General features: G+C 43.7%; 1 protein-coding gene across 1 annotated transcript in view; it reads right to left on the bottom strand.

The window, feature by feature from the left end:
- Positions 1-293: 293 nt before the first annotated feature.
- plxna1b (plexin A1b) overlaps positions 294-13707 on the bottom strand; it is a 198523-nt gene continuing 185109 nt past the window's right edge. Inside the window, exons 23-32 of the mRNA XM_080025401.1 lie at positions 11383-11449; positions 7321-7467; positions 6398-6557; positions 5956-6059; positions 5567-5675; positions 3665-3855; positions 1785-1954; positions 1236-1448; positions 988-1138; positions 294-490 (exon numbers count right to left, since the gene is read on the bottom strand). Of these exons, the coding sequence (XP_079881527.1) occupies positions 395-490; positions 988-1138; positions 1236-1448; positions 1785-1954; positions 3665-3855; positions 5567-5675; positions 5956-6059; positions 6398-6557; positions 7321-7467; positions 11383-11449 (1408 nt within the window). The 3' untranslated portion in view covers positions 294-394. The remainder of the gene's footprint in view (positions 491-987; positions 1139-1235; positions 1449-1784; positions 1955-3664; positions 3856-5566; positions 5676-5955; positions 6060-6397; positions 6558-7320; positions 7468-11382; positions 11450-13707) is intronic.

Here is a 13707-nt window from a genome sequence, read left to right on the forward strand (position 1 = left end):
CGACAAACACCAACATCCACGATAATCAAATGCTGTCAGTTGACAATACGTTTCTCCATGTATCCACGTGTGTCGAAAATGTCCCCGGTGTCCCCAAACAGTCTGCCACATGGGGAACACCAGCGCACACACACACACACACACACTTGTACGGGTGGCTGCACACACAAACACACACATACACATGTAAGCGTACACAGGCCCGCCCATCTCTGCCGAACCCCCACCCATTTTGCAGTGTACTGCTTTAAGTCCGTCTTTGCAGTTCGCCAGTCGTAGTGTAGTATGGAGGTTGGAGTTTTTTTTTGTTTGTTTGGGTGAGAGGAGCGAGGGAGAGAGAGATGGATGGAGAGGAGTGGAGAGAAGGAGGAAAAGAAGGAGGTGTGGACTCTCCTCAGCTGCTAAGGGCCATTGTGTCGATGACCTGCTCCAGCTTGCTCCTCAGTCTCTGTCTCCTCGCCTGCTCGTCACGCTCCAACGCCGACAGGATCTAGAGACGCAACGAGGGAAGGGGTCAGGCAATGATATAATGTGCTTCTTTTTCAAAACATGGAGTCGATTCTTACCCAAACAATGCTGTCAAGAGGACACTAACAAACCCAACGGGCATGTACATAACTAAAATATACAGTTAAGTTACAGTTATGACACAGTTAAAATAATGTAATAGTCTCAAATGGCTGGCCGGAACATATTAAGGAAACTTTTAAAAGTGAACAAAAGTGGTATGAAATTACACGTTTGAATTTCATTATATTGAATATATCAAAACGTCAGGTAAACATGGAGGATTTTTTGAGTTTGCATTAATTTAGGAAGCAGGGCCAACTAGGATTTAAAGCCTGTTCTAAGAATATTCTAGGTTCTTTCTGCCATTGCATGGATCCAGCCGCTAGTCGGTCTTTTCAGGATAAGCCGTCTTTTCTTTGCCTGGTTAAAAAGGACAACATCTATAGATCTAGCCTTGCGATTGGGCTGACAGCTCACCTCATCCTTGTACTTGACTATGTAGGAGTAGATCTCGTGTAGGGCCGACATGCTGTTGAACTGGTTGGCGTGCAGGCGCGACTGCTCTGCCAGGTAGGCACTCATGTCCTGGTCACTGATGACTGGCATCCTGGAGATGTCAGAGTAGTACCTGGAGAGAACAACAAGGACAGTTTAGATCTTGACAAAACTTGATTCAAAAAAATAATTTAAGACAACACAAATTTTACAATTGCTAGCTTGCTTACCTCTCTACCCAGTTCTTATAGTTGGGGATGTCTTTAGCGTAGAGCAGCTTGTTGGAAGGCGAGTCCTTGCCTAGCTTATGCTCCGATGTTGAACAGGAGTCCATGAAGGTCTGCGCCACCACAGACAGGCAGGCGTCTGTGATGCTGTTCTTATGGATGTCAAAGACAAACTGGGGGTTCTTGATCACATTCACCCAGAACCGCAGAGGAAGACTGGCAATTATTGAGGCGAGAGAGGGAAGAAAGTTTTCACGTTTAGTAAGACTTGACAAACTGTGCAAAGTGCAAAAAGAGCATTGCAACTAACACTGTGGCTGAACTTAAGTCTGAGTGATAAAGTACCTGAGGCAAGACAAAGAGGAACACTGTGCATTATGCTGCGCTATCACTAGTAAACAATTGCTTATTTGTTTTCTTATAGACTAAACTTTTTCCATACAGCAATTTTATTTCTTCAGCACATAATGAGACACGAAGCAGCTATACCAAATGCTCCCGGTGATGTCGTCTAACACACACACACGCACACACACACACAGACAAACTCACCAGTTGCTCTTCCAAGTGTGCCGTACGTCGGAGTCTGAGATGGAGTGTTTGTCCGCCTGCTCGTCCAGGAAGTCAAACATGTACTTGATGGCCAGAGGCAGGGCGCTCCCTCTGTGTGCTGTGCTGAAGATGGTCTCAAACAGGTCGTCCACAAACTTCTGGAGCGTACCCTGAGCAGGACAAAAAAACAACACTGGCTTAGTTAGTTTGCAAAAAAATACCATTGGACATTTCCTGGTGTGTGCCTATAGAAGGAGTGTAACGATTTGATTTCCCTTTTATGATTCAATTTTAAAACATGCTGAACCATCTACCAGTAATATCTTCAAAAATTGTGCGTGTGTTTTGCGTACACAAGGTTGTATAGGAAAGGACATTAAGGTACACAGTAAGTCTTATGCACATTTATATAACTAATATGCAATAATAAGCAATATAAAGGCAGACCACACACACATGAGTAATAACACCACAGAGCCTCAGCCTCTGCTTGCATATTGCATACGGCTTTCAACAGCAGGTGTGAGAGAGAGAATGACAGTGCTTTGCTTTCAGTTCTCCAACTATCTAACAGTGTGTGATGGTGCTGCATGCTCTGTGTTCTTTACAGTATTTAGGATGCTTGCCCAAATCAGGATTTTCTTTTTCGGCCTGAGGCTGTTCTGCAATGTTTTCTTTACCACATCAGACAACTCGGGCGATTCTGAATCCCTCACACACAAATTCCTCTGAAGTTGAAACGATTTTGATATTTCCCCCCCAAGCAAATTGAAGCCTGTTTTTTTTCCCCCCGCCTTTCTCCATCTGCGAGTATACTCTGCAAGCCACGTTTGACAAAACCGTATTTAAAAAACAGCCAGAAGATGATTCTGCAGTTTTTTTTGTTGTTGTATTCGTTCACACTTTCACCAATCAGCTTCCAAAACACACAAAGCTGTGGGGGCTGTAATAAGAAAGAACAAAAAAAAGAAAATTGCAGTGCTCTAAAGTCCCCCCCCCCCCCCCCACATCGTCTTCCTCTGGCTTGCATTTCCCAATCAAAACAGCACCGATGCCGCTAACCGTGCACTTTCCGAACAATGGAAATCTAGAGCTAATAAGGGAGACATGGGGTGGGGGGGAGGAACCAGAGTGAGCTGAATCACCATGATAGTTAGCTCTTGCAAATGAGAACAAAAACATAGGTTAGCAGAATGTACCGACTGTGTCTGTGGGTTGACGCTTTTCTTGTTGATGCGTGAACACTTGTGCAAGTAGATTTGGGATAAAACAGCTGTGTATTCTGTATACAAAGTGTGGCAGAATGACGTAAGGGAAAAGCTGTCAACTTAGTGTAGTGTAGACACAAGGCAGCCCTACTGTTGGTGAGTAATGATCACAGACCAAAGGCCCGGGCCCCTGAAAGCCCCAAGGCCACCGACAGAGGGCCCAGTAACACCAACCAAACAACTCAGTAGTCAAAGGTCAACCTCCTAATTAAGACACACACACATTCTCAATCCTGTGCACATGTGCAAAAGGTTATGAAGAATGTTAATGAGCTCTGAGTCCAACACCAAACAAAGGTCAGGGGGTAGAGGCTGCTGCTGGGAGTGGGGGCTACATGACAAGCATGTGGTGGGCAGGGTTTTTTTGGGCTATAGGTGTGTGTGTGTGTGTGTGCGCGTGCATTGCGTGTGTATGTAAATGTGTGTGTGTGTGTGTGCGTGTGTGAGTGTGTATGTAAATGTGTGTGTGTGTGTGTGTATGTGAGTGTGTGTCTGTATGTGTGTATGTAAATGTGTGTGTGTGTGTGTGAGTATGTATTTATGTGAGTATGTGAGTGACTGACTGACTGAATGAGTGACTATGTATATGTGTGTGTATGTGTCCATGTGTACCTTGGTGGCCAGCAGCCTGGTGAGGTAGATCTCAGAGACCATCTTGCTGCCCCTGTCGCCCTCCCTCTGGTCTGAGTGGTCGTGGTTCTTGACCAGGTGCCACAGCTTGGTGCCGCTCTCCAGGTCGGGGGTGATCATAGGGGTCCTGGAGCGCAGGCTGTCTGGACTGCTGGCTGTCCTCAGCATGCTCTCTGTGAAAACAACATGGAGGAGAGCTCAGTATAAAAGGGCCAAAAATAACATCGAGAAAGAACACGCACGCGCGCGCACACACACACACACACACACACACACACACACACACACACACACACACACACACACACACACACACACACACACACACACACACACACACACACACACGTTAAACATGTGTTTGGTAATATTAGTTTGTGTTTTCTTTCATTTGAGCAGCCAAGGAGATAAGAAAAGGGACCAGAGGAAGTTCAGAGGACAAAGGGTGTGTGCGCTCTGAACTGAAGCAATCCTATTGTTGTGATGTGTGTGAATGTTATTTTTGACAACGCAAAGCAATATTGGATGTGCCATAAGACCCTTACAAGAGGCTTACAATGGAGTGAAATCTAATTTATTACAGAAATCTCGGTTAAACAGACAGTCAGTGCCCATGCACAAGGTCTCTTCAGCAGGTCCAATGCTGTTGGTTTGAACCAGGGACCTCTGGTTGAGAAGGGTATTATCGAATAATATGATTAGATTTATATCAAGCAGCCATGGAACCAGTCTGTAGTTTCTTAAAATATAATCCATTTCCTTTTAATCATTATTTCACAGAGAACTACGTGTAATTTAAAAAAAAACACACACGAGTCAGACATCTGAGGCAGCTACAGAGAGAAAAAAATCTCTGAGTGAAGTTAAAAGCATTTCTGAAAGGTGACAGGCTTCGTCTACTTCCAGAATAAATTTGTCTGTCACTCTTTCTCCTTCTCCCTGCCTCCCTTTCTTCCTCTTTGTTGGACAGCGATCTCCTATTTTGTGACACGGAGCATTACGCTTTCAGTTTGAATGCTTGTCACTTCTGTGACAAAGCAGGAAAGGGATTGAGAGGTTCAAAATGTCAGGAGAGAATGTGGACCGGGGCAGTAATAGAGTAAGTGTGATGGGGGGGTGTTAGTGTGTATTTATGTGTGTGGGTCATGGTGGCAGAGCTCAGGCACAGAGTTACTGTACACCCGGGAAGCATTTAGGAAATAGAAAAGAGAGATGAAAAGAAGGTGAGAAACAGAGGCGCACTTCACACCACCAATAACATGTGGCTGACTGTATCTAGAGTCCAGACAGTTATTGGGCACAACATAGTTGAGAAATGATGGTTTACGATTGTTTGCCTGTTAGTCATATTGTAAAAAATGAATTAGTGAAAACTGCATTGGACTTCACAGCTGTTCATTGCTGTGACTCAACTATGACCTCTGATGTATATATAGTCTCAAACGTACTCAGTCTGGACTTGTTCAATTCATTTACTTTACATGTGTTTAATTGCTTGACACCATATTATCACCAAAACGTCATAACGGAGATCAGACAGTCATATACTGAGAGAGAAGTGAGCAACAATAAATAGCCTTGTATTAAAGGAGCTGCCGACAGCTGTCACATAAGCCGCTCCAAAACTTGGAATTGGGAAGATTAATCGAAAAAATGCCAATGATTGAGTAAACATTTTATTCTTTTAATAAATGTATATTCTAAGCACCCGTGTGTTTGATGGGTTCTCTTCTTAGCAGCATCACATTTGAGAAAATGAGGGCAAGTCAGACTGTATCTGAATGCAATATTAACATTTTGCCTTTTCTGGTATCTTGTTAGGAATGCATTTGTACGTACATACACACATACAGATAAAACACGTACACACACACATGCACACACCTTCCTTCGTACCGTATCTGCTGAGAGACTTGGTGAATGTGGAGGAGTTGGAGATGTTGTAGGCAGAGTTCTGTTTAGGCACCAGGGCAATCACAGAGCCATCCGTCACCTGAAACAGGATTTTAATACATCAGTTATCACTGCTCAAAATGGACTAAAACTAGGTTGTAGTCCAAACACACAATCGGTCACTATGCCAATATGGAATATATATTCTCAAATCTCTACTTTGCTAAAACACTTTAATTTATTTATTTTTTTATGTGTACTGCATTTGCGCCAAAAACAGAATGAGATAACACAACTGCTACATCGTTTCGATTGTAATTTGATTGTCTCAAACAGCGAGCATCATGGGATATATGTTGTTGCTTGGGCAGCGGGGTTACCTGGTAATGAGCCAGGGTGTTGAGTCTCTTCCAGTCGTTGTCTATCTTAGTGGTGACATCTTCGTCCTGAAGGATGATGCGAGCCATCCTACCCTGCCGCCATTCTACAAACACACACAAAGGCAGATACAGGTAAGGATATGTACACAAAGAAATATGACATGGATTGCATCAATACACTCCACAAAAGCTCCCTCCTTCAAAAGAAAAATTCAAGTCGCAGACAGGAAGACATATTGACTGAATGAATGGAAATGGGTAAAGTGTATTATTAAAGTGACTTGTGACTCTTCAGTTCTTCAGAGAGCACTCCAAACGATTCCCTATTGGACCCCTGTAGTAGTGAACCTATGCTCGGGCATTCTCTGAGGGCGTGTGTGTGTGTGTGTGTGTGTGTGTGTGTGTGTGTGTGTGTGTGTGCGTGCGTTCCCCCTGTCCTTACCCAGGTCCATATCTGAGGCCTTTGGTCTCTGGGAGTATGGTGTGCCCTTGTAAACGGCGTCCAGCAGCTTTTCCTTCACCTGGGTCACTGTGTCACAGTTGAGACTCTTTACAGTCACCTCTGGAGCGTTCTCATTCTCTGGGTTGACACAGTGCAGCGTCTACACAGGCAGAGGGGCAGAGGGCAGAGAGCAAAGGGTTACATTTAGACCAGCAAGTCAGCACACACTGGGAAACGTTAACTATCGACGTGGGGAAGCATGACCCCGAGACCATTTCTGACCTACAAACAAACACTTCATACAGCAGTTTAGATTCTATATTCAGCAGTGCATATGTAGCTCTTTATTATTGGTGAAATAGCATTTTATCAGAACTAGAGGCCCTTTTCGTGTTCACCTATCGCCGTGTCTATGTAATGAAGCTGAAATGATACTCTGTGCAGTTGTACAGGTGCAAATATCATGGAAAAGTTCATTAAAAAAAAGTAAAAGTTTTATATATTCTAGATATATGTCAGGTATTTCTTTGGTTTTAATTTGGATGATGACGGCTTACAGCTCAACAAATATAAAAAATCCAGTATCTCAAAATATTAGAATATTACATGAAACCAATCAAAAAAAGGATTTATAACACAGAGATGTCAACCTTCTGAAAAGTATGTTTATTCTATATTAATTTCACTTTATGTGTGATGAATCTAGAATATATGAAAGTTTCACTTTTTGAATTAAATGACAGAAGAAAATGAACTTTTCATTGATGCGCCTGTAGATTGTCAAAGTCGCCAACAGCTGAGAAAAGGTTCTTGATGTAGCAAGTAAGGCTGCATATCAATGTACAATGTATGGCCTCTGTTTTACACTATCCTCCGTCATATGTGTGGGCCGACTGTCTGTGTCCACTAGTATGTGTACTGACCAGAGTCTTGTAGTCAATCTGCTGTCTGATGAGTTTGTCCTCGCTCAGGGAGTAGCGTGCCTCCCCGGTGATGGAGTCTATCGGTCCCTTCTCCATTTGCTGCTTCATGGCACAGTACAGCATGAACAGAGGCTCACCCGCACACTCCTGGAAACACGCAACGGAAGTAGGAAGAAGGGAGGGAGAGAGAGCGAGAGAGAGAGACCAAGAGGAAGGTAGAAGTGAAAGGTGAGAGGGGAATAGGAAGAGAAGTAAAAGGGAGAAAAGAACGAATTGTTAGAATATAAACTACGAATGCAGATTCTGTGCAAAAAACTTTACTTTAAGAGAAGAAAAAAAGCACAGAACAGCAAAAAAGTGCACGGCTTTGCTGAGCAACTCTCCAATTATATTTTCTAATCTTCTTTAAGCCAACCACAAGCTGAGCAGTTAAAGGACGAGGCCATGGCCTGTGTTGGGTAACAGCGCTCTTAGAACTGACAAAGAACAACACACACACACACACACACGAACACACACACACACACACACACACACACACACACACACACACACACACACACACACACACACACACACACACACACACACACACACACACACACACACACACACACACACACACACACACACACACACACACACACACACACACACACACACACACACACACACACACACACACACACACACACACACACACACACACTTCAGGCCTCTCCCCTGTGTCTCTTCTATGGGGAAAAACTCCCATTATAAATCTGTTTGGGTGTTTGGGTGTGTGTCTGTGTGTGTGCGTGTGCGTGTGAGCAAGACGGAGAGGAAGCAGAGAGAGAGAGTGTGAGTTTGAGTGAGTGGCAATTGATGGAGGAGTTAATAGAAGGTTAACGACTGAGGGGTGAAAAACGCTTGGAGAAGCACTTTGGTGTGTGAGACTTGTCAACCAGGCAATGAGCACTGGGATGTTGAGCCCCGTCCGTCTCTCTCTCTCTCTCCCTCCCTCTTTTTCACTCACTCGTTCCGCCGGCCTGCCAACTAAGCACTGCCTGCTTGTACCACTTTCTCGCTTGCTCTTTAAAGGGTTTAATTTCGGTTATTACAAGCCGTTTTTCTTTTTCTTTTTATAGTTTCGACTGTTGTTCCAATTTGCGATAATAACATTGCACTCACCGAAGCAATGCAGCAATGTCGCTATAAAAATGTCAGAACGGAGCAAGAAACAGGAGAAGCCAGGGCAGGTCTTAAAACAAACCCTTGGGGTATAGGTTTAATTTATTTGAATGAGAGGACAAAGGTGAACAAGAAAGTTATCACTCAAACTGTCCATCACACTCACAGACTTACATTAGGTTGATTTATAACCTCATCATAGGAATTCCCTTCAAATAACTACTGTAGTTTAAAAAGGGGTTGGAGACTCCTTAAGGGGTTGTTCGATACATCTGAGGGTCTGTAAGATAATTCACAAGATGGAAGATCATTTTGAAAATATTGCTTATTGTTTTTTGATGGACTAAAAAGGGGGAAAAAAAAACTTTTTTCTTCAAATTGATATTTCCAGAGCCTTCTGCAGCACCTTCTTGTGTTTCTCATTGGGGAATGGGATAGGCTTTTATAATAACATAATGGATCATTTCACATCTTAAAAAGACGTCTATTTAAATCAAACAGTCTGAAATGGGAACATCACAGACATCCAACCTGTGACAAAAGGTCCCAAGAAGACATCGCTTCATTTTAAAAGGGTCACCATAATTAGCATTCACTATTTGGGGATCTTCACAACAACTCATTTTAGCATCGTTGCTGTGTTCTTAAATCTCATTTGGAGAGAGCAACATGATGGAAATAATATCTAAAAAAAACACGAAAAATAGGACCCATGTTTTAATAAAGTAGTTATCATTCGAAGGATGCCCATTACCCACAACACAATCCCTTTCTGAATGTACTTGGTCTCTTTCTAAAATGATTCATATTTTCAACGACCCTGTTTCCAACATGCAACTGTGTGTGCTGTGAGTCCTTCCACCCCCCCTCCCCTCCCCTCTTCAGCTGGGACTGTTCATGCATCAACACGTCAGTCATGGTGGTGGGCTGTCAGATGAACTGTGGGATAATCTAGCTTTGGCTGCTTCCTGTAGAGAAGACACAGCACACAGAGGCTGACGCACTCTCTGTCAAACATCATACAGACCGGCTCAGACCGGCCACTTCAGTCTCCTTCAGACGCCACCAGTGTGGTGAAGCAATACGGATCATCATTTTGTTCATATGTCCCTGTTGCCACTATTATGATAATGCATCCTTCTTATTCATTTAATAATACTATCACAATTACATTTTCATACCACTTCCTGAAACAGTCACCTGATATATAAGCCAAATTAAAGGTGGAGTCAGCCATTTTGGAGATAGATTGTTGTCCAAATCAGTGAATATCACCTCACGATCCGCTCCTTGTCCGTACTGTGTGAGCTAGCAATATGCCCCTTTACAGAGCCAGGGCTGTGTATTAACACTGGATTTATTTTCAGCTTACACACAGTAAGGGACAGTGGATTGTGAGGAGATATTCACTGATTTTGACAACAAGCGTTCTCCGGAATCGCTGACTCCACCTTTAACATGCAGCACTGCTGGTGCATTAACAGTGTAGCCACGTGACTCCCCCACTCTCTCAAACAAGCCAGTGCACAGAAGGACAAGTGAACCCCATCGAATTTGGCGATGAATAAAAGGATTTTCTTTTTCTTACTCCTGTTCCCTTTTGGTAGGTCAAATCTTTGTCTATTTCCTCCCTTTGAAATACTACTTGACCTTAAGCCATCTCTAATTCACACCTGGCTGAACCTTGAAATTATCCCAGGTCTTTTATTTTATTTTATGTTTATTTTAAATATAAGGAGAGGTTGATGAATTGCGGTAGATAAAACAAATTAGGTTGGTAACCTTGGTGCTAGCTACAGCAGCTCTTTGCTCCAGGACTCATTTTTTTACCCTTCTCTCACTCTTTTATTCCCTTTTTCATTTCAAAACCTTGTTGACATCACCAACACTTCCTCTAATTCAACCATAACCGCTTCTGAAGGATTTCCCCTCAACCTTTTCTCTGCTGTTTGTGTCTTGTCTAAAGTTGGTAAACACAGCTGTTATAAAATGTCCCCCAACAGTTTCCCTGCTATAACCCACTCTCCTGTCTATGAACCCATGCTCTGGCTGTCCAGTCTTTTGCGTTTAGAGCCAAAAGACACACATGCATGCACACCAACAAACACACACTCTACAGATGCCGACTGGGACCCCCAGGGACTTGGCTGGTTCACTGTGTCCACCAGAATGCCTATCCTCTCCCAGTGGGGTTTCTTCTAAGACCACGCTGCTAACTGATTAGCTGCAGCCATGTTTGAATGTAGAGAATGTGTTTGTGAGAAACAAGAATTTAGCAGTTTAAGCCTCAGTGATTCTCTCTGATTCCATATCAGAGGCAGAGGAACTCAAAAAAAAGAGAAGAAGAAGAAGAAGAAAACACAACAGACGCAGAGACGGACAGACAGAGAAATGAAAGAATGCATTTGTGTAAGATGTCTGGCTGACTCTTTTGCTAAGCCCCCCAAAGCTCTGAAGGGGGATATGAACACGAACACGCACACACACACACACACACACGCACACACACACGCACACACACACACACGCACTCTTTCCTGGCTGTAAAAGAATCCAGCGAGGGACACAAAGGTTAGTGCGACAGCGTTCACAACAACAACAGGACCAGCTGTGTGTGTGAACAGCGCTTCAGACTGCAGTTTTCCTCAATTCAGAAAAAAGGGAGAATTTAAGCGCATGAAAAGCAGAGGTAAGGGATAGGTAGCCCGCTGCCTCTGCCTTATCTAATGCTGCAGCTGTGGATGTGTGTGTCAGTGTGTTTAGTGAGGCATTTTTTCTATTCTCATACAGCAGTGGTATTAGTATTGCTTCACATGTTATGTGTGTGTGTGTGTGTGTGTGTGTGTGTGTGTGTGTGTGTGTGTGTGTGTGTGTGTGTGTGAAATGTTTTACCTTGAGGAACTTGTTAAGCAGGAAGGTGAACCAGTTGGTGAGCATCTTCTCAGCAACCGACTCCGTCCTGGGAGAGAGATGAAAGGAAAGGGGGAAGAAAGAGAGAGAGAGAGAGAGACAGACAGACAGACAGACAGACAGACAGACAGACAGACAGACAGACAGACAGACAGACAGACAGACAGACAGACAGACAGACAGACAGACAGAGAGAGAGAGAGAGAGAGGAGGAGGTGAAGGTTGAGGGTGAGAGGGTGAGAGGGGAAGAACAGAAAAATAAAATTAAGTATGACAGTCAAAGAATAAAGCCAATAAAAAACAGCTCCGATCTGTGGGCCTGAACCAACACTTTCATCACAGGGGTGGAAAACGGGCCTTTAAGACGCGCACGTTGCACATCAAAGAAAACCCAACAGCGTTATCAATCGTCGCGCGGTTTAGCCTTCAAACAACCGAGCCCTTTCCCGTGCCCCAACCCACCCTCACATGCAAACAAATTAACTTGGCAAAACAAAGCCCTCCATTTCTAACATTGTGTGTGTGCCCCCCCCCCCCCGTCAACCACACAGCACACACGTTTTTTTTTATCCTCCTCCGAGCGAACCTACTCGTCTTCATTAAAAATAAAACAATTAGTATAATTCGCTAACTTCTCTCGTTAATCACACAACCTGCCGTGTAATGAGGGGATCCTCTGCACGTGCACGCTCTCGAGACAACACACACACACACACACACACACACACGTGAACTACCCGGGAAAATGAAAACAGAGCAATTAAAAGGCATTGTAATTACTGACTTATTGTGTCTAATTTGTTGAACAGCTGAAAGGGAGACTGGCAGTATAAGGGTATGTGGTGGTGGTGGTGGGGGGGAGCAGGAGAGATAAATTCTTCCTCTCCGTAGTCGTTATTCTCAGATTTTACCCCTCGTTTCAAACCATCCTTTCCCTTTTTACATTAGAGTCAAAACAGTAGGACTGTTTAATTATCCATTCCTTGTTTTCTCAGAGATGAATGGGGGGGAGATGCTTGAAAGCTAACTGTGGAGTTGGGTCCTCGGCTGGGTATCTGGGTTGCCTAAGTAGGCCACATAGCCCGCCACATATTAATCTTTTTGTCATTAGCGAGGCACCGGGTGCAAAAAGGTGAAGAGAAAATGTGTGGTTTTCTGTTGAGAAATGACAGCACTGGAAGATATTTTCCCCCTGTCAACTTTGCAAAGAAATTCTGTTTTTTTTTTCCTCCAGTTTCTTTTCATGGACAACTGAGGAATAGTGAAAGAATAAAGGGGGGGGGGGGGGGAAACACTAGGAAACTAGGCCAATGTGCGTTAGTGAAAACCAGCGAAGGGCCTGTAAGCAGGAAACGAGACGTGGTGAACTCCTACGCTTCCACAAGCCTCCCCCCGCCGTTTGACTGTTGGAGTTTTGTTTGATGTATGTGGAACGGCTTTTTTTTTTTCATTGCTGTTGGCAAAAAAAATTATAGCGGATGAAAGATGAGGCAACAGGGGGAAAACAGAGGGATGGAGGACAATGGAGGGCCGATAGACCTGGACAGAAGAAACACGCTGATGGGCACGTCGAGACATGATAGTGGGCGACTTGTAACACCGTCTCATTCCGGGTAACAATAGTCCCCTGCAACCTATCGTTCAAAAAGTTCTAAGACGTGCTGCTGAAAGGAAAGGGGCAGATGCATTGAGTCTGGGCCGACGATGTACAAATCAGACCAAACGTATCCAATTTTAAGAGCATTATTTCTACCATAGGGGGAATAGCAGACCATTAAATATGTCATGCTGTGCTTTACTAGTGCATGTGACTAATAACTAAAAATATATGTATATTTAAAGTCTATCTATTGGGGGGGGGGGGGGAAGAAAAAGACCCAAAACAGGGCGAACCGTGTGTAATAATTGCCGAGCTTATTAACGCCAGCTCCCGAGGCTAGTGTAGTTAGCAGGGAGAGCGTGTTGTGACCGTACGCCCCCCAAGAGAGGATTGGAGAAGGCTTCACACAGGCACACTGGCTGAGAGTCATTTATTTGATTAGATTTTTAATTAAATATCTCTCGGAGGGAAAAGGAAGAGAGAGAAGAAGAAGAAGAAGGGAAAAAAAAACATAACTTTTTTTTTATTTTATCATTTAATGTCTAATTCCAATTTATTTGGAGAAAGGCCATTTTCTCTAATTGTGTCTCTTCTTAAATACGTGTATCTATTCCTTGGCGACCGTCTACAGTAGAAATTTTTTTTTCTTCTGTCTCTCTCTCTCTCCCTCCCTCTGGCCATCTCCTCTCTCACCATATTGCACCTTT

The sequence above is a fragment of the Ammodytes marinus genome (genome assembly GCF_949987685.1).
Source record: "Ammodytes marinus genome assembly, chromosome: 4".
NCBI classification, from domain to species: Eukaryota; Metazoa; Chordata; class Actinopteri; order Uranoscopiformes; family Ammodytidae; genus Ammodytes; species Ammodytes marinus.